Source organism: Populus nigra, chromosome 1 (assembly GCF_951802175.1).
Source record: "Populus nigra chromosome 1, ddPopNigr1.1, whole genome shotgun sequence".
Lineage (NCBI taxonomy): Eukaryota > Viridiplantae > Streptophyta > Magnoliopsida > Malpighiales > Salicaceae > Populus > Populus nigra.
Window position 1 is genome coordinate 48,506,679 of NC_084852.1, and position 27,384 is coordinate 48,534,062.

General features: G+C 35.1%; 5 protein-coding genes across 6 annotated transcripts; 4 read left to right on the top strand and 1 right to left on the bottom strand.

Annotated features, from left to right (window-relative positions):
* Window positions 1-1,986: 1,986 nt before the first annotated feature.
* On the top strand, window positions 1,987-3,664 carry LOC133690091 (protein EARLY RESPONSIVE TO DEHYDRATION 15-like). The gene is made up of 3 exons (XM_062110275.1): window positions 1,987-2,142; window positions 2,500-2,897; window positions 3,271-3,664. Exons 2-3 carry the CDS (start codon window positions 2,549-2,551, stop codon window positions 3,432-3,434), a joined length of 513 nt encoding a protein of 170 aa, XP_061966259.1. The 5' UTR covers window positions 1,987-2,142; window positions 2,500-2,548; the 3' UTR covers window positions 3,435-3,664.
* Window positions 3,665-4,077: 413 nt separating this feature from the next.
* LOC133696070 (uncharacterized) lies at window positions 4,078-9,203 on the top strand. Its single transcript, XM_062118107.1, has 8 exons — window positions 4,078-4,268; window positions 4,862-4,985; window positions 5,123-5,173; window positions 5,616-5,667; window positions 6,763-6,821; window positions 7,651-7,696; window positions 8,531-8,627; window positions 8,888-9,203. The coding sequence occupies exons 2-8, from the start codon at window positions 4,911-4,913 to the stop codon at window positions 8,955-8,957; spliced, it is 450 nt and encodes a 149-aa protein (XP_061974091.1). The 5' UTR covers window positions 4,078-4,268; window positions 4,862-4,910; the 3' UTR covers window positions 8,958-9,203.
* Window positions 9,204-12,206: 3,003 nt separating this feature from the next.
* LOC133681170 (protein JINGUBANG-like) lies at window positions 12,207-13,992 on the top strand. 2 transcript variants are annotated; one of them, XM_062104329.1, is made up of 2 exons: window positions 12,207-13,669; window positions 13,838-13,992. In XM_062104329.1, exon 1 carries the CDS (start codon window positions 12,379-12,381, stop codon window positions 13,627-13,629), a length of 1,251 nt encoding a protein of 416 aa, XP_061960313.1. In that variant the 5' UTR covers window positions 12,207-12,378; the 3' UTR covers window positions 13,630-13,669; window positions 13,838-13,992. The 2 variants fall into 2 exon arrangements, with proteins under 2 accessions (XP_061960313.1, XP_061960314.1); XM_062104330.1 differs by having other exon boundaries at window positions 12,207-13,642.
* Window positions 13,993-16,852: 2,860 nt separating this feature from the next.
* Window positions 16,853-18,510, bottom strand: LOC133682654 (putative disease resistance RPP13-like protein 1). The gene is made up of 3 exons (XM_062106092.1): window positions 18,354-18,510; window positions 17,411-18,246; window positions 16,853-17,317 (listed from the first exon to the last, which is right to left on the bottom strand). Exons 1-3 carry the CDS (start codon window positions 18,508-18,510, stop codon window positions 16,853-16,855), a joined length of 1,458 nt encoding a protein of 485 aa, XP_061962076.1.
* Window positions 18,511-19,457: 947 nt separating this feature from the next.
* Window positions 19,458-25,069, top strand: LOC133681169 (glycosyltransferase-like KOBITO 1). Its single transcript, XM_062104328.1, has 11 exons — window positions 19,458-19,923; window positions 20,485-20,634; window positions 20,770-20,822; window positions 21,122-21,230; window positions 21,340-21,474; window positions 21,609-21,653; window positions 22,110-22,297; window positions 22,588-22,729; window positions 23,793-23,839; window positions 23,937-24,024; window positions 24,498-25,069. Exons 1-11 carry the CDS (start codon window positions 19,549-19,551, stop codon window positions 24,768-24,770), a joined length of 1,605 nt encoding a protein of 534 aa, XP_061960312.1. The 5' UTR covers window positions 19,458-19,548; the 3' UTR covers window positions 24,771-25,069.
* Window positions 25,070-27,384: the final 2,315 nt, after the last annotated feature.

Sequence of the window (27,384 nt, forward strand, 5' to 3'; positions counted from 1 at the left end):
AAGCCTCGTGCTTGGCACCAAGTTACCTGTCCAGCGTGGAGCCAGGCATGATATCTGAGTCAAACTAGGAGGTCTGGTGCTTGCCCAGGCTACGAGCCTAGGTACAGGCTTGTTTTTGGATCCTCTTTGAGGTCCAGACTGTGGTAAAAAATAGGCTTGTATAAACAAAAAACAATTATTTAAAAAAATTCTATAAATCAAATAGTTGAAATCTTTTCATAAGTATGGCCAGCAGAAAAGTAGTTTTCTTTTGAAAAATGAATTTCGAAGAAAGTGAATTCCAAAAAAGTGAATTCTGGAAAAGTATTTTCTGATGTTTGGTAGTGTAATGGAAAATAAGTTGGAAAACACTTTTCAGTGTTTGGTTATGTTATGGAAAATGAGCTGGAAAATAACTTATTAATGTTTTATTTTTTCAAGTTTATTAAAATAATAAGAAACAAATCTTACAAATTAAAAAGTTGAATGAGAATGAAATTGAAAAAAAAATATAATTTCATAAATTATCTCAAATAAAATAAATAATAATCAAAATAATAGAGATTAAATCTAAAAAATTAAAAAAATGAAAGGTGAAGAAATTAAAATAATAATAATTAACATTTCATAAATTATTTCAAATAAAATAAGTAAAAATCAAAAGAATGATGACCAAATTTGATAGATAAAAAATTTCAATAAAAAAATGATAAGGAAAAAGCAAATAGCAATTATAAAAATAAGAACCAAAATTAATATAAAAATTAAATTTTAAGAGATGAAATTGAAAAATAAATATTCAAAACAAATTATATATAGCAATCAAAAGTTTGAGGATCAAATTTGATAAAATCAGCAAATAATGACATTTCTAAATTTTTCACAACTTCCGAAAAGTGTTTTCCGCCCAAATTTTTCAGGAAAACACTTTCCTGAAAACCAAGCCAAATTTTCCTTTGACTGGAAAGTGTTTTCCGTTGACCAACTTTTCCAATAGCAAACAAACACATGAAAGTTTGGGAAAACAAACACAATCAAAAGGAAAAACACTTTCCTATAAACCAAATCAAATTTTTCTTTGACTGGAAAGTGTTTTCCGTTGACCGGAAAGTGTTTTCCGTTGACCAATTTTTTTAATGGCAAACAAACACAGGAAAGTTTGGAAAGTGATTTTCTAAAAAATAAATTTCAGAAAACAAACATGGCATAAATTAAGTAAAATCAACTTGAAGAGTATGGATGGCCTCATGACTTCTCCTCCCAAAACGTGTTTGAAGCTTGAACCTCTTGAAATAAATAATTAAATGCAACAATTGTTAGATTTTATGTATATACCCGCACCAATAATTATAATTGTTATACTTAATCATAATTTAGAAAATTTAGGATTCAAGTTTAATCTATATTAAATTTTAGTTAAACTAAATAACATATTTATTTAATAAAATTCATTTAACTCAACCAAATTTTTAATAGTTTAAATAATCCAGGTAAACTTATCCAAAAAATATATAAAAAATGCTATTACTGTTTTAAGAAAAAAAATAATTCAAATTAATTCAAATAACTTAAAAATTAACCCTATATTTAGATCATTTTTGGAATTTAACAATTGTTCCTAAGATAATTATTAAAAAATTGTATAGTATTTTAACATTACATTAAAAAATATATTTTTTTTTAATTGTTTTTCATATTTATCTCTTTTCTACATTATAAATATTTATAGGATAGAGATAGACACAAAAAGAAAATTACATTCAACCCCTTTAAAAACAATTCTTTCACATGATGAACTTCAAATTTAAAAAGACAAAAATATCTTCCCCAGTAGCCGCAAATCAACCGTCCGATGCCCACCAAACCCTCTCCACCGTCGTTTTTGTTTCCCAAACGAAAGATCTAGTCATCATCCTTTATCCACAGCCAAAATTCCTAATCACCCACCACGTGTCCATTTAATCACCGATTTACCGGTGTCTTCGCTTTAAAAACCCAAACCTCAGGTTCTGAAACCAAACCGACCAGGCTCGGCAATGTATCTTTCTTATTGTCAAGATTCCCTCTTTGTATCCATTAACGGCAATAATTTCTACTAGATTCTGTGTCAGTAAACCGTTCTCTTTGCCACAGGACACATTCAAGTTCTTTTTGGATCGAAAGGTAAGGCAATAATAATGATCTGATTGCTTTGCTTATGTAGATTTTGAGTTTTTCTTTTCTTTTTGGTTGAATTGTTGATGAGAGGTTTAAAGTTCATTGCTTTATCGTTTTAGTGATGATATAGATGGATTTTTTGTTCTGGGGTTTGGATTTTTCTTGATCTTTTTGTGTGTCTTGGTGTTTTTGTTTTTGGATTTCTTTTGTTTTGTGATGATCTGTGAGGTGTTTTTGTAGTTCCATTGAGTCTTGGATTCATGATCTTTGTTAAGGAGGTGTTTGGATTTGACTGAGTATTGGTTTCTAAGTGATTATTGGTGGAGTTTGTTAATAAAGATTGATTCTTGGTTGTTGTTTTAGGTAAATTAACTGGTGTTGTGACTGGATTGATTGGCGAAAAAGTGGTGAAATGGCAACTTTGGTTTCTGGAAGATCGACATTGAATCCCAATGCACCTCTCTTTATTCCTAATGTATATCGACAAGTGGAGGATTTCTCGCCGGAATGGTGGGAGCTCGTGAAAACTTCGACTTGGTTCAGGGACTTCTGGTTGAGTCAGCATCCGGAGGGGAGTTTTGATGGAAGTGCCGGTGCTGATGATGACCTTACGGATTTGCTGCCGGAGGATTTGGATGTTGGTGTTGAGGAGTTTTCTAACTTGGAAGCTCAATTTGAGGAGATGGTCATGTTGGCTGAAGCTGAAGAGAAAACTGACTTCAGTGCTACCGATCCCAAAGTTGAAATGAAGCCTCTAAATGGTAATTTATCTTACGACGACCCTTTTCTTATCAAAATTGGATTGGATTTAGGTTGAATGATTTCAGATTGTATTGGTTTTGTGTTTGTTGTCTTCAATTTCGAAAATGGAGGGTTTGATGCATGGTAATAGCATTTGTGTTCTTAATGCACGATTCGAGTACTAGCTACAACATGCATAACATGATGAATCGGGAGATTGAACTTCAATCACTTCGAAGTTAATCACTGCTCTTTTCGGTAGTTAAACTTGATCTTCGTATCAATAGCGATGGAACAAACCACCATTTCATTTTCTGAAGCTGTATATCATCCTCCTCCAAGCACTATCATGGCGTTCAGGAAGAGTAATAGTAATTTTGTTGTGAAAAACAGGTTTCCTAGTGGATGTGAAAGCTTTGCTGAATGACCTAAACGTGCCAAAATCTCCCAAGGACAGAAATCCCAGATCTCCAAGAACCCCGACAAAGTACCAAACGAAGCCACTGCACTGCGTTTCTGGCAAGCGCACTGCACTGAACATCCACCAGCCTCGCTGAAGGAAATACTCGATCGTTCCAGGGTTGCATTTGTAGCAACATCACTAACATGGGAGTAGTCAGAAGACTTTCTTCTAGTTGCCTCTGTAAATGCAAGGCGGTGCCGTTTTCGTGTCTTTCCTCTCATGCAATTTCATTTTAGCTTTCCATGTAAAAATCTGAACAAATCTTGTAATAACAAATGAACAAGAGTGCCTTCTTTGTGAGTATTGTTAAGTTCTTTCTTGCCACCGTCCATAGCCATGTGTGTTTGGAATTGTGTTTGGGATTGGAGCAGAATAATATTTTTTTAAATTGTTTTTTATATTATTATATTAAAATAATGTAGAAATATATATAAATTATTTTTTTTTGTTGCTAAATGGATTTTATGCAAGATGATGTTTTAAAAGTAAAAACACAAATGTTATTCTCAAATCTTTATTCTTGGTGATATTTATTTATTCTAAACAATTTCTTATATCAATTTTATCCTAAACAATTTAGATTTCTCAACTTTTCATGTTGGTGTCCAATAAAATTTTTTCTGAATTTTATTTTTTCTCAGTATTTTTATAAATTACATTTTTGGTATTGGGATAAAAATAAAATAAAATAATACAATGACTAAAGTGCCCTCTTATATATATAATATAATGCAAGAAAACTTAATCACCTCACACGCTCATTCTCTTCCTCCCGATCACTCGTGACTCTCTCTCTCTTGTGTTTCTCAACTAAAACGAAGAACTGAAAAATAAATCAACAGATCATCTGCTTTCTCTGATTTCCATATTTCCTGTGTTCTTATCTCGTGTAGATTCCCTCTCTTTTGCCTGGAACTCAATAACGCAGGTAACAATTATTTTTCGATCGAGACTTTGAATATTGGTTTTAGGCTGTTCAATCGATAAAATTGAGGGTTTCCAGGAGACCTTTTTACCACGATCTAACCTAATTAGGCATGTTTAATCGAGAATTTATCAAAATCCCCAATAGTGTAATGTATATATAGATAGTTATTGGTTTCTGTTGCTGTTTCATTGATGATTATCTTATTCAGCCTCTCGGGAATGCCATATAGTGTAATGTATATGTAGATAGTTAAGTTTGGTGTATTGTATGCTAAAGTTTGATACTTTTGTAGGGTTTTTGGCTAATACTTGTTTTTAAGGTTGCAAACTGAGTTTTTCACAATCTTGAGTTTTGAGAGGTCTTTTTTGCACATTTAAGAAAAACCCACTTAAGTAGTTTTAGAAATTCATATTTTTTTTGTTCTAAAAGAGGATATTGCACATTTAAGAAAAACCCACTTAAGTAGAAATTCATATTTTTTTTGTTTTAAAAGAGGATAATGTTTTTTGGGGTGATTGGAATTTTCTGTTAATATGATGGATTGTTGTACTTTGGTTGTGTATGTTGAGTTGTTGTGTGCTTATCTGTGGCAGATTGAAAGCCAAACCGTTTAAATTTGGTGCGTTTATGTAAAGATTATCAATGTCAGAATCGAAGTCAAATCCTCAAAGTAGTTTGCGATGCCATCACTGTGCTGGCCCTCTGACCAAAGAGATGGTACCCTCTTCCACAGCTCAATATTGTATAATGCATAATTTTGAATCTATCTTTCATTGCATAATTCATTGATACCTTGAAATATAAAATATTAATCTACTCTTGTCTGTTTTTTTTTTTATTTTTTCTGATTGCAGGAAACTAGTCAATGGACTGTTCGACCTCTAATCAGAGATAGCTTTTCCATGGTAAATACTTTTTATGATTTTTCCTGTCTTCAGATTTTAGGTAATTGTGGGCACTGTAAAAGAGAGCATGTAATCAGATGATCCTTCTATCTGTAGTGCCTACTCTGCACTCAAATATTATTGGACTTGTGGGTGGCATGTCTAGGATTAAAATGTGGTAGTATAATTTGGAAGTACATATAGTAGCACTTTAGGTTTATTTGTGTAAACGAGGTTGCTTTATGTCACATATTGACTGTTCCCTTTTTTAGTTTTGAAAGTTTGATTGATTTTTCTGAGGTAATGGAATTGGGTTATGGGTTCAGTAACCAATCACTACTTTCATGTATTTGACGGGATTGCTTGTAGTGGCACACTAACTGTTATTGAGTTTATGCTACAGGAGTTTCTTCTAAACGATAGAGGGTGGGGCTTATATTTTCTTTTTGCTGTTTTGGTTTAGATTGGCTCTGCTGTTGGTGGTACAACAAGTGCATTTTATGGATTCAACCATGGTATGGGTTTCTGTTTCTTGCACTCTTTGCTATCTGTTGTTGATTTGGTTAAGTTGATAATTGATATTATCTGACCATCTTTCTGCTCTTATTATTAAATTCTTATTGTGTATGATGTTCAGCTATTATATGGCTTTGTTGTCTTCTATTTAGTCTTTGGCACACATTTTTCCTTATATTTTTTTTCTTTGTTCAGTACCAAGTTGTCCATTAATGTTTATAAGGAGTAACAGAAGAAGAAAAGGAGGGAGAGAAATAAAAACTAGAAAGAAAACAAAACCAGGGCATTGATGATGGCAATCCATCAACTTATAACAGCACTATACTTCAGCGAATATCCAAAAACATTTATTTCACTATTAGTGGAGTGCCATTATAAATTGGTAGAGTGGGATCTTCGTCAACCATAAAACCATTGTCAAACTAAAGCAATGGAGTATCATCTTGCTGAACTCATCAAGTCTGTGTTTTCCATCTAGAACAACAATGCAAATGAAAGATACAAGTGTGATTCTGGAAGTGGCCCACATACCAGAAAGGCAATGCTTTGCACTGAATACTGGAAAAAAAGGACCTGCTAGTTGCAATTTAGCATCTGCCTTGCTTGTTGCCAATCTGCATTCATTATATACTTTCCATGAATACTGTGTTTTATATCTTGAATCATCATGCGGGTAGAAAGGCCAGCTCTGGGGAAGAAAGAGAGCACCAAATTGCTTCAGTCGACAAGCCTTTTTATTGTTTGAACTTTAGTTCATAGATTGTAATTTCATTGCAAATTGCCTTTCTTTATACCATTTCAGATTATAAATGTTTGACAATTCTTTTTCCCATATGGTTTTCTGACCAAATAAAAATGTGATTGGTGCACACATCCTGCACAAATATGTGTGTAACTTACAAAGATATTTGTTATATCTTTCTTCACTTCTTACCTGCATTGCTTTTCATTAAGTATCACAGTTACTTTATGGTAGCTATTTTCTAACTTCATGGCTTGGACCGCAAGGAACCTTTTTTTGTTAATAAAATTATGCAACAACTGGTAGTTGTTCTCTTTTCCTTCCTTTTTGATGAATATGTCTGTCGATGCAGTGATGCCAGTAGTCCGGAGATGGGTAAAAGGACCAATGTGGCTCCATTTCTTTATTGGTGTAAGTTTCTGGAATGCCTTTAATGTTTTCACCTCTCTATTTATGTATGTATGCATGCATGCATGCCTACATAATATAAGATATGATATATTTTCAATCACTTAAAGGCATTGTTGGATCTCCCTAACTAATTAAAGGAAATATAATATTTAGATAGCAGAAAGAAAATTTAGTGAAGTAACTAAAGTCTCAATGCCAAGAAAAGAAAAGAAAAGAAAACATTGGATGGAATTTTTTGGCAACTTGATAAAGTGGTACCTGCTATTCTTTTCATATATACTCTCCCAATTAATGAAGAATGTTTTAATGTATTCAATTTTCATTCCATTCCATGAAGCTAAAGCCTAGTGGTTGTAATAAAAAACCTTGAGATAAGCATATGCTTTGTCTAAAGAATGCAAAGAAATTATTCACTATACTCAAGGCAGTGCTCCCTCCTTTCTCCTTCATTTTGGATCCCCTTGTACTGGCTATAATTGCATTTGCATGAATGTGAGAGGGAGCACTTGACCTGGTATAGTGAATAATCATTCTAGGATGGCGACAAACAGAGGGCCTCTCAAGCAATCATGTCTTGAGGCTATTTGATTATGCTTTGACTCTTAAACCTCGAAAACACTTCCAGAAAAATTAAAGGGTTTCTCTTGGTCTCTCTATATGTATATTCAGCAGGGAATTCATTTCTAACTTCTTGGCTCCTAGAGTGCTCAATCACCTTAATATGTTTTCCATGTATGCAGAAACTTCTGTAAAATCATGTTCTTTGTCCAATATAGTTTCTTGTTGAACAGTTTTTAGTTTACTAATCAAAGTCTTTGTGTGCATGCAGGCACCTCCTGTAATAGTATTCTCTTCAGCTTGTGCGGGGTTGGCAGGTCAGCAATACTATCTTTAAATTTTCTTGTGGGATGATTCATTATTTTACTGGCATTCAATTAAATGAATGTCATAATGAACATGGTGTTTTGTATCCATGGGACTTGTTCTGTAAATGGCCATGACTATAAGAAATATCCTTTGACTGTTATGGGATGTGCGATGATCTCCAAAGGGGTGAAAGAGGAAGCATCCTTCTGGGACTCTGTTCCTTAGAATTTCCTTGCATAGCTACTAATTTAATCACTAAAGATCTATAGCGAGTAGATGCTGAGGCTGTCTGTCTTTTGAGGTGGCAGTCTACCTGCAAGAGAACAAAAATGGTTGGCTGGTTACCTGCATGTGAATTGCAGGCTAATGCATTTTTCAAATTTCAACTTATTCTCTGGTTCTCTTCAGTAAGAAGCCAAAAATAAATAAAATTTTGAAACTGTGGTTCCCCATATCCTGTACTCGATAGCATTTGAACTTCATTCTCATGGACATTGGACGCTTTAGCCCATTTTCTTGGGATCCAGTTGCGATAGCTAGTCTTGATGCTGATCTATTGGATTAGTAAAAGTAAAATTTTGCTTATTGCTTTGCAACAGTGTGTCGTTAGCTGCTCAAGCACATGTATTTTTATCATGTCTCAATGTTCTGAGCAGGCATTAATTTTGTGAGTGGATTGAATGGTAGTTTGGTGTTTATTTTGGCATATTGCTCAGTCTATCAATTCGATACGATTAAACTGTATGGACCTGGCCCAAAGGGGAAAATCAGTTACTTGCTATTGATTCTGTTAGTTTTGGGTAACAGTGCCTTTTGAGATTCTAACATTGGAAATGCTACAGGTGGTGCTGTTCCAGCGCTGGCGCAGCTTGCTTCCTCCTCTTACCACGCAGCATTCTCATCTCCTTCGTTACCTCCTTCCTCTCAGGATGATAAAAGGCAAGAGTCCAGAAATTCCTCCACTCTGTAAGATATATTTTCTTGGTCAGTGTATCTGTGCATCAGTACACATGGGGGGAGAGAATGCCACTAGGGTCTGCCTTTGTATATTGTCACTGCAAACATGTGCTTCTTAGGGCCTTGTAAGCATATGCTTCTGTAGTTTCGCAAAGTAATATCGACTCAGCTTTTTAAGAAGTTACCATCATTTTTGTTGATATTTATTTAATGTCTGAAGTTTTATATCTGCAATTTTGTAGGATGGTAATGACTTGCATCCTAGTTATGATATCAATAAACACTCATTTTCCAGTATTGCCAATTTGTTGAAAATGTTTCAACTTTCAAGAAGTACCCATGCCTCTACTTTCAGAAGGTTTCAGGTTAGAGTTTTTCTTTGTAACACAAGGTAAAACTTCATGAATGCTCAAGAAACATGAGAATCTATGTGGAAGAATGTCTTTGGGTTTGGTACTGTCGGTTTGGGCTGCCAGAGGCCTTGTCTCTATTCCCTCTTCTCTTTCCAAATTGGAGGATTAAATTTGGTTTTGGTTTAGTAAATGCATTTGTTCTAAAGGAGAGTATCATGAAAACTCCATGTCATGGCAAACTTAAAAAACCAATCTTTTACTTAAAGTCAGCTAGGGTTTGACTATTTAAATGGAGTAAATGTTGGTAAATGAAATCCAGTTTGCCAACTACTGGCTGGTGAATGCTAATGTGTTATGGAGCTTCCTTCAAGTAATAACAGTAAAACAATCAAGATTGAATGTGAAATTTTCTTTCATTCTAGGGATTACCTCAAATTAGCCCCAATCTATAACCCTTTTTCTCAATTAGGTTCCCCAATTTGATCCTTCCATCGAAAACACTCCTACCTTCATCTATAGGCTGGGAACCCGGTTGAGGAAAGGCTTTGGCACATTTGTTAACAGAAGGATCCAATTGAGGATTCATGGATACTATGTACTTTCATGCAATGTACTTGCTACATGAAGGAAACAAAACAAATATATTTGCTTTCTTTCAGGCAATGTTCTTGTAAAGCACGGATCAGAAAGCTTGTTTAATTAAGGCTTACAATAAGGTTCCTCCAAATTAATGCAGCAGAAAATCCTACTTTCTCCATAGCTGAAACATCTGTCACTCTGTAACCATGTCTAATGACCAAACCTGTTGCAGTTGAGTGAACAATTGTTATCATTGGACGGCTTCTGCTAATGCATTGCAGCTTCAAATGCCTTCAAAGCAATTCCTCTTTTTTTTTTTTCTTTTTTTTTTTATAAAAAAATCAAGGACAAACTTCAAAAACACCCCTCCATTTATTGGGATTATATCATTTTTTTCCCAAACAATTTTTTGTATCAATTTTATCCCTAAACAATTCGGGTTTTTCCACTGGGTCCTTCTATTAGTATTCTTTAAGTTAAGTTCCCTATAAAACAATGTCGTTTCTCACAACAAAACAGGGGGAGGGAATAAAATTCAAGGAAATCGACAACAAAACAAGGGGTGGGGTGGGTGGGTAGGTGGGGATAAAATTCAAGGAAATCGACGACCAAGTACCGATCGAAAGATCTAATTGAAAATTTCTGAAAGTGAAGGGGGGAAATTGACACAAGAATTTGTTTGACAACAAAATTGAGAATACCTACCCAGTTTGGGGTTTGAGACTACTTGTCCTAAGACCAATCTATGTCTGCTACAATAGGGGTGCCTCGTGCCTTGACACCATTAAAAATAAAAGCACAGCATATTGGAAATCAAAAAACATGCTTCCAAAGTCTTCAGAAATTGTTCAAAGGTGTACTCAAAGTCTACCAACCTTTTTTGAAGGATTAATATATGTTTGAACACAGAATTAGCATTGTAAATTCAGTCCAATTTTTTTAACCTAAATTGTTTGTAGAATAATTCCATGCTTTTCCTGGCGACTTCTCTTGATCTTTTGATGGGAAACACAAGCACATTCATTCATTATAAGTTTAGGAGTATAATAATCATAGTTATTCAGAGGGATGGGTCGGTCAATAATTATTTTTTATTAAAAAAATTTAAAATCACATGATTTTGAATAAAAATAAAAATCAACTTGGACTTCAACCGGGTCACGGGTTGATTTGATGGGTTGGTAGGGTCAAACTTGATAAATTTCTTTTGACACTCGGCCTGGGCCAAGGAGCAGGTTGGCCAGATCTCCAGTCAACTAGGTTTAACTGAGTCAGTTTTTTTTGACACCCAACCTAGGCCAAGTGATGGGTTAATCGGATTCCAAGTCAATCGAGACTAACTAGATTAGTTTTTGAACACCCGTCCTAGGCTTGGAAGATCAATTTTCGAGTCAATTGAGTCCAACTAATTAAGTTTTCTTGACACCTAACTTGGATAGCAGGCAAGTTGGACCGGCCTCGAGTTAACTGAGTCTAATTGAATAAGCTTTTTTTAGACATTTAAATTAGACATTAAACAAGTTATCCGGGTCTTAAATATGATTTGCCGAGTCAATCAAGTTTAATACAAGTAATAATAACATTGAAAGATAACGAAAGGGAGGAAATGCATGTGGTTTTCTCATTACATCTAATGACCGGCCACTTTTAGCTTTGGAAGTAATTTAAAATTTGGATGCAATAAACAAGGTTAGTAATATATTAATAAAGAATAGTTATAGTGGTGTCAATAATCGAAGCTAGTGGTTCCCCTTGTGATTAATTGAACTTGAAGCTTTAGGTGAGCTTTTGGAACTTCTCTCTCTAATAATTTCTGTGTATCAAGAACCAAGAATGTGATTCGTGTGAATCATGTGATGTAACGACGATTAGTGCTCCACTAAATCTTACTTAACCAAGATAGGCACCACATCAGGAATTTTGTTGGGAGGTTTTAGGACTTGTTTAGGGCAAAAGGGATTCTGGAAAGAAAAGAATAACATTCTTTTTCTGCTTGGAAGAATATTAGGCAACCTTTTGATGCTCAAAACAAAGATTTGGTGTATCAGGTTTCGAGGAAGAATGTCTGAGCTCTTGTGTTTCTGGTAGAAAAGAATGGACCATGGTGGTCTTGTCTCCCTGCTTGACCTTTCTTGGAAGCTGCGTAGACTTCATTAGTTGCTCGCATCCCACGCTAATTTTGACTCTATAATTCATACTAGAAACTAGATTGCTGGGTCGATCGAGTGACCCATCAATCCAGACAAGATGTTAAAGTATCTTACAAGTTAACTTGGTTAAATTTAGATGATTCTACATGTTGAGTTGAGTCTTTTCATGAGCTTGCGAGTTAATTATTATTATTTTTTTACCAAAATAGCATTGTTTCTTGATGTTGTTTCAGCATGACAGATTCAGTAAATTATCGAGTTAACTGGGGAGATTAGGAGGAGTTTATAGCTATGATACAAGAATTTTGTGTCTAGTGAACAGAGATTTCACATCATTGTCATGATTGCAAAAAAAATGAAATTAATAAAAGCCCCAAGGCCCATAACAGCTAAGCTCAATCCTCCATTAAATAAAAGAGAGTTAAAAAAATGGAGGTCCCTAGCTTACTTTTTCAGGATCAAACTAACGTTTTCAAAGTAGCCGTTGGACCTCCTTCTTATACCATTTAAATACTCTCTCACCAAATACTTTAGCTTTCCGTCAAGAAACCCGAGTCTCTCTCCGCTCCTCTCTCTTTCTCTCTCAAAGACCAAGAAAAACCTTTTTTCAGACCAAGAAACAAGATTCCAGACTGGTTTACGGTCGCTTCAATGGATCTTCTTGTGTCAGAAATCACAACTCATTCAACTCCATTATTATTTGCAGCAGCTACAAGTACTATTGGCATGAGTAGTACTAGCAGCAGCAGCAGTATTTGCAGCAGTGAAGCCAGTGAAGATAGCCCAGCAATATCATTTCGTTTTGAGCTTCAAGATGTCAAGTATGATTATCCAAGCAAATCTCTATCTGGGGCTTATTCATATAGGCCTTTGGCTGTTTTATCAGATCATGTTGGACCAGTTTCTTGCTTGGCCTTATGTGGGGAATTCATTCTAAGTGCTTCTCAAGGCAAGGATATTATAGTTTGGCAACAGCCTGATTTGAGGTTGTTTACAAAGTTTGGTCAAGGTGATGGTTCTGTTAAGGCATTAGTTTCTGTTGGCAATAAGGTTTTTACTGCTCATCAAGATAGTAGAATTAGAGTATGGAAGGTGTCAAGGAGGTCTGAAAATGTGTTTAGACTTGTTGATACACTTCCTACTACAAAGGATTATTTAGGAAAGTTTATGAAGCAAAGTAATTATGTGCAAACTAGGAGGCATCATAAGAAATTATGGATTGAACATGCTGATAGTATTTCTTGTTTAGCTGTTTATAATGGGTTAGTTTATTCTGGTTCTTGGGATAAGACTCTTAAGGTTTGGAGAATATCAGATTTGAAGTGTTTGGAGTCAATTAAGGCTCATGATGATGCTATAAATGGATTGGTGGCCTGTAAAGGGATAGTTTATTCAGCATCTGCAGATGGGAAAATAAAGGCTTGGGGGAGAGAGGGAAAGAGTTCACATTCTTTGAAGGGGATTTTGGAGGGTCATAAAGATGTTTCGCTTAATTCAGTGATTGTTTCAGATGATGGAAAGTGGGTTTATGGAGGAGGATCAGATGGGTTTGTGATGGGGTGGGAAGGGAGTTATGATTTTGTGAGTTGGAAGATGGTGTCTGAGACAAAAGCACATCAAATGGCTGTTTTGTGCATTTGTCTAGCGGGGGAGTTTTTGTTTAGTGGATCAGCTGATAAGAATATTGGTATATGGAAGAGAGAGGCTTTTGGTAAGCTTTCCAAGGTTGGGGTCATAAATGGCCATGAAGGGCCTGTCAAGTGTCTACAAGCATCACCTAATATTGTTGGTGGTGGGTTCTTGCTTTACAGTGGTGGCCTTGACAAGAGTTTAAGGGTCTGGTGGGTGCCCAAGCACTCTACATTACAGAATACTGAGGAAAAGTCCATCAGCTTGTGTTAGTAGGACCTTCAAGGTTGAGTCTTGAAGCACTGATTCCCAGGTTTTTTTTTTGATGTGTTTGCAGTGCTTCTAAATTGGTTTTAAATTTTTTGATTAAGATTTCAAGTGTGAAAAGCATAGGGAAAATTGAATCCTTAGAGGATCAGTTTGAAGTTCTTTCCTTTTTTGTTTGTTTTCCAGATTTTGATTTTTGGTATGTTGTTTTTAGGGCTTAAACTTTGGATGATGCAGCTCATCTAGGGCAAGATCTGTGGTATATATGCTCTATAGTGTTGTGAATTATACAGGTTTTACATTTCTCTAAATTGTAATTAGCGTGTTGAAGGAATCAGTCAATCAATGAAACAAATATTTATTTTGTCATTTACATGGTTGATCTGCATAATTTCAGAGGTTAAGTAGAGTTAAGAATCCCTAATTTGGAATCTGTGTTTTGCCAAGGACAAAATTAAGCTTAACGAGTTGAGCTTTGGGACAAATACCACAGAACATGGCATTGTCACAGACGAACATGACATTGCTACCCCATCAACACAGGAAAAGAACCGTAAGATATGTTCTTATGTTTCTTACAACCTTTTTCAACAATGAGTTTGATTTACATAAGCCAAGGAATCCTTACCTTATTTGCTTGTACTTTTCATCCTTGTTATAGATCAATGGAGATTGTTAATTTTCCCTGTATTAACATTTTTTTCCGAAAGCCGACAACCATTTCAAGGATTCGAAACAAACACAGATCTCGTTGTTTAGGCATCTGCCTCCTGCTGTTACTACTTTGGACAAGATGATTTAGGTGCGTTTTCTCGTCATACTTTTCCTGATCTGCTGCAGCCTGAAATCCAAGCTTTTTTACGTGGAAATTCTGGCAAACTACACTAACAGATTATCTAAAGCACTTTACAGTATTAACGATATTGATCATTTTGCAAAACAAGGGATAATAACTTGTTTGGCTGGGAAAAAAGAGACAAAAACATATTTGAGATAGTTTTGGAGTGAATTTCAATCATTTCAAAATAGAAAAGATAGGGAACGCATACTCTTTTATCTCCATTGTTTCCATTTTTTTTTATATCAAGACAGTAACATGCCAAAATGCATCATGCATTGTCTAGAAGGCTGGATATGGACATCTCTCCTTTTCCCCCCTTATCCATTCTCCACCGAAAGAAATGGAGCCTATGAGGATTCAAGAGTGAAGCTGGCATGGTTCCATCCAATCAGGTTTTGTTCAGAACCATGCCCTATCTACTTGCCCAGCATTTCTGAATTTAAAAACATCAGATGATACAAATTGCTAGGGTTTTTTTTGCCCTTTTGAATAGTTGGTAAGTTTTCACTTGTCAGTAACCTCCACAATTAAGATTCCACAGTAGAATCTACTCCATGGAACTGGCAAGCAATTTCCATTCCCTTTTCTTCAACTTTCTTTTGCTAGGAGATGCAAGTCAGAGAAAGAAACTAAAACCATCAATTTCTTCTGTTTTTTTATCCCCTGCAGTTTCCACTTTAGTACTATTATATTTCCCTGGAGTTTTTCAAGCAGTCTGAAGCAGTAAACTAGTTCTTGTCTGTCAATTCTCGGTTAGAATATCAAATACTTTAGCCATTTCCATTTCATCTTTGGACCAGAGATGGTCCTAACAGGAGAAGTTAAGGGCAGGATCTTAACTCATCTCAAGGCAACCATTTAAAACCCTATAAAAGAAAAGAGAACATTTAAAACCATCTATTGATGTGAAAGCAAGGAAGATATTCCAATTACCGACCAAAGCAACGCATAAACAGGTCCTCCTTACCAAAACATTAGAAATGGTATAATTTTCTTTAGGTATAAAGTGTCAGAGAATCGTATGAAATCATTCATAGAGCCTTAACTAGCCGTTTATGCTTTTGTATTGGGATGATTTTTTAACGATCAAACGTTTAGAAGCTCGAGTTTTATTAACGTTGGGAAGGTTATTTGACATGAAAAAATATCTTCATTTCTGTATTTTTTTTTAATAGAAAGATCAACAAAACTGGGCTACTCTATGCTTTTGTTTAGGTGGAAGAACATTCCATTTTGAGGAATATAATAATAGAAGAAATCAAGCAGCCATTCAGGAAACAAAGAACAAAACTTTAAAGGAATGAAGCCAAGTCAGATACCATATTCTTTGAGTATTATCTATTCTGATCTTCAGGGCCCATTCAAAAAGTTCAAGCAACTTGCTCAAGCACTTTTTGAAAACAAAATTCCATTTTAATTTGGTTGAATTAGGCTCATAGGTTCATAAAAAGTGAGATTTTAAAGCAAAATATATATATAAAAAAAATTACTCTCCAGGCACAAACTTTTTGACCTTTAAATATCCATATGAGAAGATATTTTCTTCTTAGCCAATAAATCTTCACTAGCAATACTCCTTAACATTTGGATTGGTTCAGAGTTGATTTTTTTTAAGCGATTCTAATTAAGACAAGTGTTTTTTATATACAAATATTAAAAAAAAATAAAAACATGTTTAATTAAAAAAATAAAAATAAAAACATAGTTTTTATTTTTTATTTTAACACAGACATTTTTATCATAAAATAAATTTATATGCTAATAATATCCCATCTTTATCTTTTCTACTTCAAAACCATAAATAGTTGGCCTAAACTAATGTTGTTATAATTCTGTTCTGTTTTATCTAGAATGGCTGAAACATATATATATAATACAACACTAAAACAATATATCAAAACACTCTGAGACCAAAATATTTTTTTTCAATTGAAAAAACAAAATACTTATCAAAATAAAATTAACAATCTTGACGCAAACATGCTTAGTGCTTACAAGCCCATTAACAGAGTCCACAAGATTCTTTGTGCCTTCACAATCTTGACGCAAACATGCTTAGTGCTTACAGCCCTCTTGTGGGAAAGACACAATGCTCGGGCGTGTATGAATATCCAAATCTACAAGAGAGGTGAGACTTCGCAATCTTTCCGGCAGAGGCTTGAGCTTCTCGCACCAGCCCATGTAGAGCTTTCGCAGACTAGTGGCAGGAAACCCTCCTTCAGGGAACGAAAGTATACTTGAACAGTTACATATAGTGTTCTCCTGAAGATGACTGCGCATGTTCAGACCCTCAGGTAAGCAAGCGAGTTTTCCACAATATTTGATCTCGATTTGTTCAGGAGACATGTTGCAAAATGTCTAAGCTATTGAACCCAGTTCTGGACAGTCTCAAATCACAAGCTGTCTAAGAGGAGCAGGTAATTTTCTTCTTGACAATAAGCACTTGAGAGATGGACAATTCCTGATATCCAAGTACTCAAGAAGAGATGTACTGCTAATGTTGGCATCCTTTCCCTCCTCCAGCAAATACTGCAAATTATCACAGCAACTGATGCATAGCCTTTTAAGAGTGCAAGGCAAAGTGGTTTGAACAAAGGAAACCAGCCCTGCACACTTTTCAATATGTAGCTCTTCAAGGGATCTGAGACCATGCAAAATTAATGGTCGCTGAAGGCTTTCGCAATCAATTAACTTCAGCATTTCAAGAGAGCAAGGCAAGCCGAGTTTCAGCTCTTGTCCATCCTCCTCTGCACCAAAGGAAACAAGTCTGGAACAACTTCTGATTTTCAAATAACGTAAGGAACTCAGATGTTGTAGTAATCTGACTCCATTTTGCCAAAAATCTGTGATCTCCTGGCAACCAGTAATCTTTAAATTCTTAAATTCTGCCAACCCTTGCATGAAGCCCTAAGTTAGAAAACTGAAATTTGAAATGCACGAAAGAACCACGGAGTTGAGTGAGCTAAACTGAGTCGTGCTTCTGCAGATTAATTCCTTGCATCCATCAACATCTAAATTACGGAGCATCGGAAAACTTGAAATAGAAACCGAAAAGCACTTGGATTCACAAATAACTAGCTCTTTCAATGAAGGAAGATAGTATAGCAATCTTCCCAATACCCGAGAACAATTCAAGATAGAAAGCTTATGCAGGCGAGGGAAAACTTCAACTTGTTCTTCGCCGTTGGCATGCCAGTAGTTCCATCCAGGCATGCCTTTGAAATAAAGAGTCTCCAGTGAAGGAAAAGGATTTGAGCAGCATTCCCCGTAAATCTCACGACCTATGCTCTGCAGTCCACTCATCCCGGTGATGGAAAGGTCCTTGAGCGATTTTAAAAGCCCAAGAACTGGCACGGATGTGCAGTTTTCACAATTCTCCAAACTTAGAAGCACCATGTTAGAGAAGGAAGGATCTCCAACCCAAGATGGAAACTCTGTGGAAGAATAAGAGTTGATTGTCAGCTCTTTCAACCCCTGATGAGGTTGCAGCATGTCTAATACATCTTTTTCAATCCTTTCATTTCTTGAATCGGTGATATCAGAACTCCATTTCAGCACCAAAGCTTCTAGATCCTGTTTCTCCGGTAAATTGGCTTGCCTTGCTCTCCGATGATCAACCACATTCTCTAACCTTGAAATGCAAAGCGTTCCACAGAGAAAGTTTAAATCCATTAGCTCCTCTATCCCATGCCCAATTTTCCTGCTGACAACAAAGTCAGACAGTTTGCGAAGACGCTTAAGATTTTTAATTCCTAATGGCATCTCACCTATCAAATACACATCTGTATATCAAGATAACATAAATTGATTAAATTCCCCATTTTTTAAGGCCACTTTGTGAGATAAGAACAGTCACTTAAAATCAATGTCTGCAAGTTGTATAGAAAACCTGTTGACTCCAGTAAACTTCTAATCATGGTGGATGAGAGGTCCAGGTGCCTCAGGAGTTTCAACTCCGCAATGGAACTAGGTAGCTCAGAGATGTTATAACCACTCAAACTTAGAACCCTCAACCTCTTCAAACTTAGGCAGCAAACCAACGACATTATTAGTTACGTAGCTCGTCTCACCATGTCGGAATGGTAGAAAGGTCCTTGAACACTTGGCTTTATGAAAGGCCTCAAACTTTTTTATGCCATCATAATCATCACGAGTGTAAGAAGAATGGCGAGACCTTTTATATATTTCAGGTTGCAAGTGAGCCTCCAGTTCATCCTCGAGCCCAAAATATGTTTCTCCCGCAGCCCATCGAGCAAGATCATTTACTAGGTCAAGCATCACCTAGAGAGAGCAATCAATGGTTGCCACTTGAAATATGGACCATGAAAAAAGCTCACGAAAATACTCACCACCTAACTCCTCCAGCGGCCTGCTGTCATCGTTCTGCTGAATCAAACCTTCCGCCATCCATAGAAGGACTAGCTCTTCCTCCTCAAATTCATAGGCGCAGCACAACTTCACTGTGGAGGCAAATGATGGTAGCTCAATCGTAAAACTGGGAATGTCACTTTCATAGCTGTTTGATAATATTTAAACTTTAATCAATAACATTTTATTATATATTAGAAAATCAACATATAAATTACATCTTTGTGCTTTAAAAAGTAAAAAATAAAAATAAAAATAAAAATAAAAATAAGAGGTATATATTAACATAGATTTAAGCTTTAATTTATAATATCTTAACATAGATTTATTATAAATTATCTCTACAAGCTCATGACATAATCTTTGATTGAAGTTATATATTATATTTCTTTTATAAGATTAAAAAGTAAAAAAACTATCTCCATAGTTGTGCATGTTAATTTTTAAAAATAATTTTTAATTAAAATATTATATCTACTGGCAGTGTAATATTTAAATTATATATTATTTAAATCTTTATTACCTTTTTCAATTAAAAAATATTTTTAAAATCACACACACACACAAACACACACACACACACACACACACACACATATATATATATATATATTAAGAACACACTGGAATCTCTCCCACCAAAAAATTAAAATTAAATTCCCCTGTAACTTAACTACCAGCAGTCCACCGTTCCATCTCTCTCTCTCTCAACCACCATGCCCAGCCACCACCTCCACGCTCCCCTCCGCTCCTCCACTGCTGCCTCAACCACCATCTCCACTCAATCCTTCACCTCAAGACTAATCCTCCTCCTAACTCTCCTCCCTCTTTCTCTTGCAGCCTTAGCTTTTATCCTCCAATGGAAAGGCAATTCTGGCTTCATGATGGATCCCACAACAGCCAACTCTCGTTGGGCCCCACAAGGGTCTCACATTAAAAACCATGAGATCTTCCCTGGCATGGAATTATCTGTTTTATCGCCTAAAGCTGACAAATCATCTGACTGTTCTAGTCTTGGACGTAGTGGGGCACCTTCTTTTCCTTATTTTCGTGATTGGAAGTTTGATTTTCAAGCTAATTTGAGGCCTAAGGTCTGTTTTTGAATTGATTTTGTTTCTGGGTTGATTTTTTTGCTGAATTTTAATGGGTTGTTTTTTTTTTCCTTGTTGAATTCTGATTGGTTTTCAGTTTTGTGTTTGGACTCGCATTGGCTTCTGAGGTTTGGTGATGGATCTGTTTCTGGGTTTTGGGTTTTTTTATTGAATTTTGGTAGATTCTGTGAGATTTTAGCTTTAGTTATGAATAATTAATGGTTAACTATATGGTTTTATGTTTTTTTTTTTTTTGCTGTGAAAGATGTGAACTTCGCTGATCCTGGTTTGCAAGATATTTTGGAATTGGAACTGAGTGATGTACTCTTCTTGCTTGTTGAATAGGATTTGGTTCATTTTATGAGTTAATTTATCTGTGATCTGTTTGCTACTTTGGTTGATGAGGGAAGGGAAGTGAGGGAAAGTTTTAAGCTTTGAATGTTCTTTAAAATGTTAATGCTATTTTGATTTTGAGAAATGAAAGATTAATCAAGTGAATCAATTGTCTGTAAGTTGAATTATTTTATTTGACATTTTGTTGGTTTGTTACTTAATTTGCAGATATGTATCACAACAAGTACTTCAGCTGGTTTGGATCAGATTCTACCGTGGATGTTTTATCATAAGGTTATGGGGGTGACAACCTTTTTCCTTTTCGTGGAAGGGAATGCAGCGTCTCCTAACACGTCTAAAGTTTTGGAGTCCATTCCTGTGAGTTCACATGACCTTTGATGTTACCAATTTGTTATTGTTTGTTTTATTCTTATATTGGAGTTCCTCTGGTTTTATTTTCTTATGTTTTTTCTTCTGAATTATTTAGTATGAGCTATTTTGTTGATTTCCCAGGGAGTAAAATTGATTTATAGAACAACAGAGCTAGAGGAGCAACAGGCTAAAAGGTTGGCTAGTTTTCATATGTTCATGTTTAATTCATTTCTGTTTCATTTTGAAGCAAACTGAATATATTTTCTTTGTATTACCCTTATTTCAAATGAAGAAAGAAAAAAGATTCACTTTTGCTTAAAGCTATTTAATGTTGATGATTCTATGTCTAACTCTTTGTGAGTGTTTATTCTGTTTGAACCATGCATTTTGTTCCTGTATTCACAACTTAATCATCTTGAAAACTTTCAATATGGTTTCTGTTTTATATCTCCTCTTAACTCTATCGTTTTTATGCTCCTTTTTTCTTAATCAGTCGGATATGGAATGAGACGTGGCTGTCCAGTTTCTTTTACAAACCATGCAATTATGAGCTGTTTGTGAAGCAATCTCTCAACATGGAAATGGCAATTGTCATGGCAAGGGTATGCATTATGCACCACTATTTACTCATCTATAACAGTACTCTTCCTATTTCTAGTAATAACAAATTGTTTTGAACATTCTCTGTTCTCACAAACAACAAAATTTTAGGATGCGGGAATGGACTGGATACTTCATCTTGACACTGATGAACTGATTCACCCTGCTGGTGCCCGTGAATATTCTTTGAGGCAGTTGCTGCTTGATGTTCCTGGAAATGTGGATATGGTTGTGTTTCCAAATTATGTGAGTCACATTGTGTGGAACGTCTTTTTTGTGATAATGCAATTTGGGGATTTGTAAATGTAAAAGTGTCAGTCCTATTAATATTTCTTAACTATTCTTTTTCTTCTAAATAGTGTTGATTCTTTATTTGTCAGGAGAGCAGTATTGAACGAGATGATATTGAGGATCCTTTTGGTGAGGTAAATCTCTCAAACTATCCATTGAGTGTGGCACTTTGTCTTGGAACATGATGAATTTATTGTATGCTATATATCGGTGCTCTGGTCTGGTTAAATTCCTTGTGCTTGAAAATTTTATATCAATTGCAATGTATTTGATCATTATACATGGTTTAAGTTAGAAGTATTTCTTTTCCGGGCTTATGTTCAAGTTGCTTCATGCATGACACTTGAGAGAAGCTGCTTCTGATGATTTAATTTTAAGAGTTAGAAAGGGATTATATGATAGTGGATGAGTTATATTTTTTATGAAACTTTGAAGCAATGGGGTGTCCTGCATTTTTCTAGTTTCCAACCATAATTTTCTGGATTTAGTTTTCTTATTGTTTTGAACAATGCTGTTTATTATCAATGTTTGCCTATCTTTGAAGATAAATGCGTAGTCTATCCCATGTATTCATGTATCTATGCTAACAGGTGTCGATGTTCAAGAAGAATTATGACCATCTCCCAAAGGATACGTACTTTGGAATGTACAAGGAATCTACTCGTGGCAATCCAAATTATTTCTTAACTTATGGAAATGGGAAGTCAGCTGCTCGAGTTCAAGATCATCTACGTCCTAATGGCGCACACAGATGGCACAACTATATGAAAACCCCAAAGTACGGCAAGCATGTTTATATGTTTAGCACAGATTCTTCATTTTTTTGGGCTACATGTCTTTTTGCATGTATAGATATACATCACTAACTGTCAGCAGTAGCATTATTTTTAAATTTGTTAAATTCCTCCTTTTGTTTCTTGATTTACCACTTGTGCTAATGCTATTTTCTTCAATATGAGCTCTTGAAAATTTGTATGGCACTGCTGGTCCTTAATTGACAATTATAGTGACATGAACAGTATCTTTGCTTTCTGACAAAGACATTATATCTGGTATACAAATTGTCAGTGAGGTGAAATTGGAAGAGGCTGCTGTTCTACATTACACGTATTCCAAATTTTCTGACCTGACTTCTAGACGTGATCGGTGTGGCTGCAAGCCTACAAAGGAGGATGTCAAAAGATGCTTTATGTTGGATTTTGACAGATCTGTGAGTTTAGTTCTTTCTCTTAATATTTATCTCGTTTGCTCATTTCTGCTGCTGCCTTTTCATGACAAGTAGCGGTAAGTATATGAAAATAAAAATTACAGTCTCCAATTTGAGCACATCTGCACAGGGGACTCAAAGTAGATTAGTTTGTTCATTTAGAACATGGTGCCTTTTATATTTAACTTTGAAGAGTTAAGTTTCCAAAGAGAAATCATTTTGAACGTGGACCTTTGGAACTTGTTAGGATAATTGCGTTCTGGATCCTTTTTTTTATTTTTTGCCTTTTGTTTCAAGTAAATATGATTGAGAAATGCCCGAGTAGTTGCATTTCTTAGCCCTATATCCCTGTGTGCATAGTAGCAGTGTAGCATACAGGGACAACACATAAAAATGGCTGACAATGATACATGACTCAAGTAATGATGTTTTTGATAGTGGTGATGCCAGACAGCTACTTCTTCATTCTTTGTGGCTTACAAAACGAGTTAGTGGCTGGTCAAGTTGGATTAGTATATAGCAGTGACTGGGTGGCCAAGTTGCATTATGCTAGAGCCAATACCTAGTGGTGGCCACTATGCATTGTTGACTAATAATGATATCCTTGAGAAGGGTTTCCCTGCTGCATTCTGCAGATGTAGGAGGCATGTGGTTTACGGCTTATGATGTCAGTGTACAGTGCAAAAACTGAAGGCAGTCTGTTTCCTAGAAATAAGATCCGAGTTCCATTAATGAGGTGTTTGTATCATAGTACCAGTTTGCTGAGAGAATGCAGATGGTGTAGGTGCCTTTTGTTTTACAGATTTTCTCCTAACTCTTGATTCTTAGTTGAACCAGGGAATTAAGCCCTATATAACTGCTTCCTGGTTAGGGTTCTGGTAATGACACTTCTTATGAAGAAGAGATAATTACTTTGGTTTATTTCATTTCCTTATAGCTCAAGTTGATGGAAGAATGCAGGGGTTTAAGCTTTTAACTAAAACATTGTTTTCAAGAAATTTAGTTTGTTTTGAATTCCATTTTTTTCTTTCTTACTCTTCATCTTATCAAGTGAACGTTATTGCAGGCATTCATAATTGCATCAACTGCAACCGAGGAGGAAATGCGAAACTGGTAAGAAACTTCCTTTTCTTATTTCTGCGAGGACTGCTGGCATTCACATGTTTCTGGAAACATAACAGTACTTGAAGGTGTTTTATTCCCATTTTAGGTATCGTGAACATGTCGTATGGGGTGACAAAGACTTGAAATTGAAGCTCCTGAGGAAGAGCATTTTAACTCGCATATATTCTCCTATGGTAAGCAAGACTAAGACATCTTCACAAAGTAAAACGACAAGGATACAACCAAATATAGTTCGTTTTTTTTCCCCAACTGTCCATCTATAAATTAAGGGAGAGCTAATAACCAAAACACAAGAATAAGTAGGGAAGGAGAAAGCATTAGGATTTTACATGGTAACACGCCATTTGTGATCCTGACATGAGGGCTTACTAAGATCAAGGCTTAGTAACTTAATCTGAATGGAATTCATAGCTAATTGTTTATTGCTAATAAAAATAAACAGATCAAATGGAATTCATATCTTAAGAATTAAGACGGTGGAAATTATCCAGTACAAACTGAGAAAAAAAATTATGATGTGTGCAATCAACTAGCTGATCCTTGCCATCAAGATGTGAAAATCTCTAGGCCAAATGCATCTGAAGCGTGTGTATCAATTGCTCGGTGATTTCCTTATTGATTTATGATTGCTGCTTGTATATTTCAGGCCATAATTCAGGGCTTAAGAGAGTCGGGTGTCTTCAGCTCTGTTATTCAATCTGCCCCAACAACACTTTCACGAGACAAGTTTCTAGCATCTGTCGATAGTAGTAACTCGTCAAGAACAGTTGCCTCCGAATCAATGCAGTCAAGAAAGACCATCAAAAGTAGAGAGAATCAAGCAACAGCTAGGAAGGTTTTGGGTTTAGAAACTACGGCGGTATCTCATGAAGCAGCTGTTCCACCACTTTCTCCTCCAGGATTGCTTGTGGAAGCATGATCCATGTTCCTGGCATGATTGCTGCTGCTTCTCATCCTGTTTGAATTGAAGGGAAGAATCAGGAGAGAAAAGAAAGAGCAAGCAGGGCTTCTCATTGCAGTATATGTGTTCAGTTATAATTGGTTCTTCCCGATCGCCATCCAAGCGCTTGTGTACATTTACCTAAGGAGGATTCTTCTCCATTTGTATGCATGGCCACTTCGTGTTTTTTCCTTTGCAACTAGAAAAAACTACTTAACCTGTTATTCTCATGTATAGAAACTACAGTCTTGACAGTAGAAAAAGTTTATTATTTGTCATTGGAAGTTCATCATTTATATTTATTCTTTTTCAAGAATTTTTTAGGGGGCAGCTTGAAAAATTGAAGAAAAAAAAAAGTATTTACAGCAGTTTTTTTTTCAACTAAAGGTTTATCACTTACCTTGTGTGAGTCTGATAACTATAATTTATTCTATTTAAAAAATAAAATAAAAAAGCAGTTGAATTCATCTTTATCTCTTCACAAAACATAACTGTATTTTGGTTTTTTTTTTATTAATTTTATTATAAGTTTATCAAACTCTATAATTTGTTTATTTTATTTTCTATAAAATTGTATGGTTTTATAACTCAAATTACAGGTGTGGGGGTTAATCTTAGTTGGTTCATGCTTTTTTTTTTTTTTTTTAATGTTGTTGTTTAATTAATTTATTTTTTTATATATACTTAATTAGAAATTAAATTTTATAATTTATTTCAATAATTCAATATATTTAGATTTGTGCTAATAATTATTTCGGTGTCAAAATCTAAAATATAAATTTAATAGGTCAACCTAAATTTATTTATGTTAATTTTTTTAATTTTATTATTTAATATTAAATTAATTACAATTAAAATTTAGAATTTTTTTAATTTATTTTTATAAAATTATCATTTAGTCAAATTTTAAAGATGAAGTCAAATTATTTTAAATTAATTTAATAATTTAATATTTAAAAATAAAATATTACCTTAAAATTATTTTTTTATCAATTAATTAATTTATTTTATTTATATTCATGAAAGCTTTTGTCTTTTCCAAATCAACTTCATTTATATTAAGCTAAAAAAATTTAAATTTAATCTTATCTGATTTTGTAAAATTTCTAAAATCCTCCGGGTAACCCTATTTGCCCCGCCGGAAACCTCTGTACTCTCAGCTTCAAGCAAATGGGAAAATCCAAATCGGGCAGGCAAGGCGACAACCTTAATATCCCTGTAAGAAGATCTGAAAGATTATCAGACAAATTAAAGAAACTCCCAGATGACTTAATCCTCAAAATCTTGTCAAACTTTCAAGATGACCCCAAGACCCTCATGTACTCCCACCGACATCTGATGGTGGTTTTATGATGATGATGAAGGGTGTACTTGGTAGTAATGGCGATATCCATGTTACGTATCGAGTGGCTTTGGAAATCGGGTATTTGACAAGGGAAACAACCCGACTTGATGACCCATTGGTTCTTAATTTGAATCATCGTTATTTCAAGTTGTTATGCTTGCCTTTTCTTGAAAGTTTTTTGCCTGTTAATGATATGTTAGCACATTTCTTTAATGGGTTGTGTAGTATGGCGATTTCGAGAGGTAGAGTGAAGGGGCCTGGATTATCTAGAGGGAATTTGTTTATGAGAAAGGATCAGGTGTTTGAGTTGGCGAATTTGAATTCGCACAAGAGTGTGTGTCAGAGTTGGATCATGAACCCGGAGAATGTGCTTTTTTGGCTTAAGGATTCGGAGAATGAGAATTGTATTAGAGAGGAGGTGTGGCTTGTTGGGCAATGGGAATTGTACTAATGAAATGGGGGAAGGGCTAGCCAGGCACTTTGACATGTTGAGTGCGACGGAGAGGGATGTGAAAGAGTTACTGGTTGCGTTTGATATTGATGATGATGATATGGGACATTGAAAACATAGAGATTTTGTAATGGCAGTAAGCTCTCAATCTACTTAGCTCTGTGTTCAAATATGTTTTTGGTGAGGTTAATAGCATAGTATTAATATTAGATAGGACTTCAATTGGAAGTGTTTTAACTGGATGCTGAATCGTTACATAGTTATTATGGATATAGCTGAGTGTAGTTTGACCTGTGCAAATGTGACTGACTGTTGCGTGAAAATGGAGAAGATGGGAAGTCTCGTACTTTTATGGATTTATTTTATAGCCATTATCAATGATAAATCTTATTGTTCATTTTTTGTCAAATTATAAGTGATATTTTCTTCTTAATTGTGCTCTAACTCAAGCATAGAATTCATGCTGTGCTTTATGACATTCTAGACGTTGTGCTCCTTGGTCTGATGGTTGTGAAAAATACAATTTTGATTCTGGCAGTGAATGCCATGAAGATCTTCAATAACTCAGCAAACCAAAATTAGGGACTAGGCTTAACTGAATATTCAGTATAGATGCTTCATGCATCCTAGGATTATCAGGTGGCTTCTCATATGTATGCATCAGTCATGTTAATCTTTTAATCCTCTGAAATTTTTTCCTGCTCTAGAGTAATTATAATCCTTTAGCTTTGAATTGTCGGTGAATTGTTGTTCCTTCCATAGTTGGGAATTGCTAGATAAATGGATGCATGACCCAT